We start from the raw sequence: 6,674 nt of genomic DNA, 5'->3' as shown, positions 1-6,674 counted from the left end.
CTTTTTCTAAGCATTTCTCAATTCTAAAAAACGATTGGAAACATTTCCTTGATTTTACAAGTGGGTTTTATGGGTATTCTGACACCTCCACTGTGGGGCTCTATGCACTCAGTTTAGGCTAACCACTGTGGATATTCTTCGATACCTGTTGTGTTACATACAGGAAAACCCAACCAAAACTATAGAACATTTTGCTATGGATAAAAGAGGCTCTCAGCAAGACGATGCAACTGTCTCTTGAATGTTTTGTTTGACTGGAAGGACAGGAGAAATCCAGAACTATCAACAAAATTGTGTTTACAAAATATGTATATGGAAACCCTATGAACTCAAAAAGGTTCCTAGTAGGGTTTTGTTCCTCTTGGGACCAAATAACTGTAACACATAAGATTGAAGTTCCGGACGCTCGAGAGTTAGAACGCTCCCACAGATTCTTCTGTCAGATAGCTAGCTGCTAGCTATGTCAATAATTCGCGTAAATGTTTTGTACACATCTGCAACTGCTCGGTAAGTTGCTTTTTGTCCCCAGTACAGGGCAGTAGCAACAACTAACGTTAGCTAGCTAGCGCCAGAGCCATATATTTACAGCTGGCTAGCCAGCTAGCTATGTTGCTCTCGTGACGTGAGTTGGGCTGGTTGGCCGCGCTGAATTAAAATATATTTGTGATTCTTCTTTGCTAGCTACTAGTTAGCTATTATGCTAACATATTATTCTTCTGTTACAGGATGATGTGCATACTAGCTAACCAGGCTGAATTTTGATGCCAATAACTGAAAATGGATAGAGATTTACTGAGGCAGACTTTGTCTCACCATGGGCAAAGCCTGTTTACCCATCTCAAATGTGAACAAAGTGAAAATCCAGATTTCAAGGCTATTGAACCTGACTTGTCCAAAGCCAGCTATCAAAGGTAATTTAAATGGACAACACAGACAGTATTGAAGCCACATTTATTTGAATCCAAATGTAGACTAATTGAGCTCCAACACTGTCAACTGCAAATTTCCAGACAGGTGTACTGATAATGTTAATACTATCATCTACAGGAAATATGGAGGGGAGGACCATGCCTTAGTGGAGCAGTTTATTGCTAGAAAAGCTGACATCCTGTTTGCGCCATCATGGAAGTCTAGTGCACTTCTGGAGGATGTGTTAGAGGAGGAAGGAGAAGGTAACGGTTACTGTGAAATTTAGAGGTAAACCAACATATTGTCTTGAGTGTGGACTAACGACTGTATCCTTTTCCTAGAGCCCTACGCCATCATGCCCCCTCTGGAGCAGTTCATGGAGGTGTCGTTTGAGGAACGGAGAAATCTCTTGTACAGGGACATTGAGCGAGGGGACATTGTGATAGGCAGGATCAACTCCATCAGGGACTTTGGCTTCTTTGTAACTTTGATCTGCATGGGAGGTGGACTAGAGCGAGACATAGAGGATCTGGAGCTCACGGTAGGGTTTGTGGCTTCGGCCTGGTGTCGGTGTGCCCTATTGAAGAAATAAGAGTAAGTGGTAGCCTCTTTCTCTGCTTTATTTCTCTCCTCAGGCCCTGTGTCCCCTTAGAGATGTACCTTCCAATGGCAATCATGATGATCCGCTATCATACTATCAGCTTAATGATTTGATAAGAGGTGAATGCACAGTGCACACTAGCTAACTTTGTGTTGTACATTTAAACAACTTATCACAACTGCATTGTGAACATAAGTCAACAAACTGAACTATGTACCATGTGCTGTTCTCTAGCTGGAGTGAAGGACATTGACCGATACCATGAGAAGATAACCATTTCACTTCAGCCCTCCTCCCTCGGCCCAAATCTGATGAACCTAAAGCTTGGAGTTTTTAGTAGAGATGATTTGCCACTTCAATACAGGTAAGACAGATATATTCTAATTGGAAGAAAAATAGTTATGCTAGAACTTAGGCTACATCTTTGCTCATAGTTTTTTTTCATTGTTTTACCCAGTCGCAGTGTGAGGGTTGCAAACGACAACACTGAAACCTATGAGAGGGTTTTAGAGGGTTCTCTTGGCTACTCCAATCCGTCTAATGTGGAATATCTCCTGGGGAAGATTGGGGTCAGTGACACACAGCCTCCCTCACTCATGAGAGGGCTACAGAGGTGAGAAGACAAACTTGATGTTTTGCTATTCTTCAGAAGACAAGCTTTCCATTGATATCTGTAGCCCCTTTTTATCAGCACTTGACTGTATTTTGGGACTCTCCTTTACAGCAAACATTTCCTTGAGGAGGACTTTGCCACAACTATTCGAAAGAAGCAGTCTGCATCCTGGGCTCTTAAATGGTATGCCTGACATTTTAATTTTTGGGGCATTTTGACATTTGCAGCAGCATGTCACTAAATCTCTGCCAGCCAAATGTTTACAGAATGAATGAACTGGTCCTGAACTTTCTTTCTTTGTCAATATGTCTGCACTATAGTGTAAGGGTTGGTGTGGACCACTTCAAATCTGGCCGCCATGTCGAAGCAATGAATGAATATAACAAGGCCTTAGAGATCGACACTAACAATGTGGAAGCCCTTGTGGCACGTGGTGCACTGTGAGTAGCCATCTTATTTTATTGATAATATGGTCGATCATTAACAATCTACCGGTAATAGTCAGCACTCCTAGCTTACACTCTGATAGTTATCTCTGTTGACCACAGGTTTTTGAAACGTGATGTTTAATTGTCGTATAAAATGTAGTTGTGGTCCTACAGCTAATATAAACTTGCCATTTGATTTCCCAGGTATGCTAACAAAGGGAGTTTGCTGAAGGCAATAACTGACTTTGAGCTGGCATTGGAAAGCTGCCCAACCCACAGAAATGCAAAGAAATACCTATGCCAGACCCTGGTCGAGCGAGGTGGCCAGTAAGTGGGAATGTTTATCCACTTCCTTTATTATCTTGTGTGCACTGAAGTGATTTACAAGTGACAGCCCTTCCACTGAAAAAAAAACGTTTTTTTCATTCTGTTAGACTGGAGGAGGAAGAAAAGCTAGTCACAGCTGAAGGTCTCTATAGAAAAGCCCTGGCCTTAGACGACTCCTTCCAAGACGCCAAGGAAGCATTGAAAAAAATAGAGCTGCTTATCCAGGTGAGCTGGAACATTCCATGGCAATGCCAACTATTCCTCATATGACTGATCATTGAACATTGTGAACTATGAACATTTTGAGGGAAAAGGGCCAGTGAAAAGTTCTGTGTCGTTAGCGTGCTTGGAGCAACACACAGGGAACCTTGTAATACTGATTAAGTGTTTTGTTGTGTGCTTGTCTGATCTGGGATCCTGCCCTTTGACTCTACCCGACTGCCTTGATTGTCGCTTGTCTATTGGGGGAACAAACAACCTTACAACTGGAATGAAAATGGTTGGTACGCTGGACCTGGTCTCAATGCGGTAAATGTAAACCCTTTTTGTCCACCTGGAAAAATTAACATTTGTTCTCTGCTTGTGATTTCTGGATCATGCTATGGTAAACATGTCTGTGTATATGCCATTTTCCCCATTGTCCTTATCCATTCAAATTAATTAATGGAATGTTTTTCACATTGCTGGTTTCCTCCCTTTATAATTTTTCGTCTCTTGAAAACGGGTAAAATTTTACTGTGAAAATGACTGCTTTAAAGAAATCGCTCAAACTGAGAGAAGAGGCAGCTGCAAAGGAAGCAGAAAAAGCTAAGAATGTGGAGACAAGTGCAGAAAAATTGCGTAAAATCTTAAAAGAAGAAAAAAGGTACATCCATACCAATCCGTCAGAAAGGTAACCTGGTAAACTGTCAGCTCATCGGTTGTCTTGTAAAAACTAAATACGTACACGTAATTTAATTTGGCAAAATATTATCATTCATCATTTAAATTCATCACAAATATAACCTATTTCATATGTAGCTACATAGTTTGTCTGCTATAACTCCCTCTAGAATGAAAAGGAAACAAAGGAGATCCTCCTCTTCATCATCGTCTTCCTCCTCTTCTTCCGACCGATCCTCCTCGGGTCGCAGGAAGTCAAAGAAAAAGAAGCGCAAACACAGACGGTCATCTCGAGGGAAGAAACACCAGCAGGTTTCATCCAGGGACAACAGGAGTGTGGCTGATGACGAGGAGGAGTGGTACCCTGCCCCGCCCAACACCTCCGCCTCCTTCCTGGATCAGAAATCTAGCGTGGTTAGGCCGTTTGAGGGGCCAGAGAGGACTGAAGAAGGCAGTCAGCCCCCCAGCAAGGGCAGGAGCCACTCGTACCACTCTTTATCATCAGTGTCTGACGCTCCGGACAACAGCAGGTTTGAAGATGACCCTTTTGACGCCTCTCCTCAGCGAGCTGAGGGCAGCAAGGGAAAAGGTGTCCGTGGTGACAAGACCAGTGATGGAGACGTGAAAGAGAGTGAAGGCTCCAGGGGCCAGAGGAAGAGCCAGGGCCAGGAGGATCAAAGTGACCCACAAGACGTTCCCAGCTCATTGGAGAAAGTCAAACACAGAAGAATGTCCTCCTCATCTGCCGGCTCAGAGCATTCCCGCAAATCTGACCAGTACACCAACGACCTCCCATCACAGTCCCACATATCCACTTACAGGCGATCAGATAGTGGGAAGTATGGTAGCACAGAGCGAGGCGATAAGAAAGAGCAGGAGAGGGGCACTCGAAGGTCTGATGGAGGAGATTACAGGTCTTCCACTGACGCCACTCGGAATGGTAAGGGATCATCCGCAGGAGGAAGTCAGAAAAAAGAGCTACCAACTAATCTCCTAGATCTCTTCAGCCAGATAGCCCAGTTTGAGAAGGAGAAATGTGTCAAGCCGAAAAAGTGAATTCAGCTTTTCCGAGATGCTTTTTACCTTGTCATAAAAACAATAAACTAATGCTATTCTAATGTTGGACAAAGTTGTAGTTACCAAGCTGTCATAATTTAGAATTTAGTGTTGGTGATATCAAACATTTTGCTCTGAAATGTTTATTGTTATTTCTGTGATCAATACACTGCCTTAATATTATGAGATTACATTTTCTGTGAAAGGATGTTTTTTTATGTGCCAGAAAGCAAATGAAAGACCAGTTACGATGTCTTCTTTTGGCTTGCAGCTGGAAAAGATTTCCTTTGATTTAATAATTGTGTATTTTCCTCTTGGTACTTGGTAATACAGAGTTCATTGTACTATCAGGAAACTCACAAATAAGATCTATTGAGATAGAAATGTGCCATTCTTTTCTATTTGCTGGTAGTAGATTGGAAGATGTCATTTAATGACTGATGACACATTTCCATGTGTGAATCTTTTTCAATAAATGGCCTACGAGCTTTGCCCAAAATGTCCAAGCTTGATTTGTTGTTTGGTTGAAGCATCAACGTGTTTATTTTGTTAGACCGCTGCGCCACTCGGGAGCCCTAAGGCACTGCATCTTAGTACAAGAGACTTCACTACAGTCCCTGGTTCAAATCCAGGCTATATCACATCCGACCGTGATTGGGAGTCCCATAGAGAGGCGCACAATTGGTCCAGGTTTGGCTGGGGAAGGCAGTCATTGCAAGTATGAATTTGTTCTTAACTGACTTGCCTAGTTTAAATAAAGGTTAAAAAATAAATTGTCCTACTTAGTATCAGAAGTTCTCCAAAATACTGTTGTGTTAGCCTTGCCTGGATCTCTTACTGTTACAATTCTGGTCTCTCACTTCAGTGTTCAGACATTTATTTTATGTCCAATGGCTGCTTGGTGAGCTATTTTATGTCAAATTGCATGATTTAATAACTAGACACAGCATACTTGCAAAGTGCACAACTTTAATGCAAACAGCCAAAGTGGCTTATTTACAGCTTAATTTAAACGTCTTACTCCATCATACTGCACATCAGTTAAATGTTTTTAGTTCATCTTGTTACAAGGGATTACTCACTAATTCACAGGCACAGCTATTTAGTCTGTCAAGTGTGTCACTCTTAAATGCCTTAATATGTTTTAATAAACTGGTCCCTTTAACACTAATAATGTTATCCACTGTTTACTCTGAGGTATGTGTATTTAAAAATAATAATAATAATAAAAAGTTAATCTATGCTGGGTGGACTAATCTTTTATTCCAATAGAGTGCACTCCTTTGATCAGAATAACATATTACATGTATGAAGGGTCCTGCAGTTCCCCACACCTATTTTCTCACATGACTATTTTCATATGTTTAACTGATGATTGTATGAAATACAGATGTGATATATCTTGGTGCCGAACTCAACTGAAAACATGCATTTTTGAGACTTTCCACTGGAGGGCACTACAACACTAGTTCTGCATACAGGTTTTTTTTAAAGTACTGTATGGCCAATTATACGGATGGTAAAAAAATATATGTATTTGGGCATTTTTCCTCCACAGTTAAATTACATCACGCTTAACTTCACATTCACCCTAATAGTAAAAATGGATTGAAAATTATTTTATGAGAACTGTCTTCTATTTATGACAAAAATGTACCATATCAATCAATCAGGGAATGCAATAAATGTTTTAACAACTTCATTAATTCACCTTTCTTTGAAAACACTGGGTTTCATAGGCTGCATTTACACAGGCCCAGTTCAGATATTTTGCCCAATTAGGGGCAAAAGACCAAGAAGTGGAAAGAAAAGAAGACTGGAATTGGGCTGTCTGTGTAAACGCAGCCTTCGAGGTCTA

At 41.3% G+C, this 6,674-nt stretch overlaps 1 protein-coding gene across 7 annotated transcripts; it reads left to right on the top strand.

The window, feature by feature from the left end:
• The first annotated feature begins 225 nt into the window (after positions 1-225).
• LOC118359154 (tetratricopeptide repeat protein 14-like) lies at positions 226-5,315 on the top strand. 7 transcript variants are annotated; one of them, XM_035737461.2, is made up of 13 exons: positions 226-507; positions 726-911; positions 1,048-1,172; positions 1,251-1,450; positions 1,545-1,629; positions 1,745-1,874; positions 1,968-2,123; positions 2,235-2,306; positions 2,444-2,563; positions 2,756-2,878; positions 2,986-3,103; positions 3,637-3,743; positions 3,931-5,315. In XM_035737461.2, the coding sequence occupies exons 2-13, from the start codon at positions 778-780 to the stop codon at positions 4,814-4,816; spliced, it is 2,256 nt and encodes a 751-aa protein (XP_035593354.1). In that variant the 5' UTR covers positions 226-507; positions 726-777; the 3' UTR covers positions 4,817-5,315. The 7 variants fall into 7 exon arrangements, 6 of the variants coding, with proteins under 6 accessions (XP_035593354.1, XP_035593352.1, XP_035593357.1 ...); XM_035737459.2 differs by having other exon boundaries at positions 3,637-3,770; XM_035737464.2 differs by having other exon boundaries at positions 3,656-3,743; positions 3,931-4,079.
• Positions 5,316-6,674: the final 1,359 nt, after the last annotated feature.

Source organism: Oncorhynchus keta, chromosome 26 (assembly GCF_023373465.1).
Source record: "Oncorhynchus keta strain PuntledgeMale-10-30-2019 chromosome 26, Oket_V2, whole genome shotgun sequence".
NCBI classification, from domain to species: Eukaryota; Metazoa; Chordata; class Actinopteri; order Salmoniformes; family Salmonidae; genus Oncorhynchus; species Oncorhynchus keta.
Note: the sequence above shows the minus strand (reverse complement) of the source record. Positions and strands in the feature narration are given on the sequence as shown.

Excerpts from the sequence above, each read along its gene's own strand:
- LOC118359154 (XM_035737459.2), top strand. The coding sequence starts at position 778 with ATGGATAGAGATTTACTGAGGCAGACTTTGTCTCACCATGGGCAAAGC. Across the intron at positions 1,451-1,544 it reads TAGAGGATCTGGAGCTCACG|GCCCTGTGTCCCCTTAGAGA; the intron begins GTAGGGTTTGTG and ends TTCTCTCCTCAG. Across the intron at positions 1,875-1,967 it reads GATTTGCCACTTCAATACAG|TCGCAGTGTGAGGGTTGCAA; the intron begins GTAAGACAGATA and ends TGTTTTACCCAG.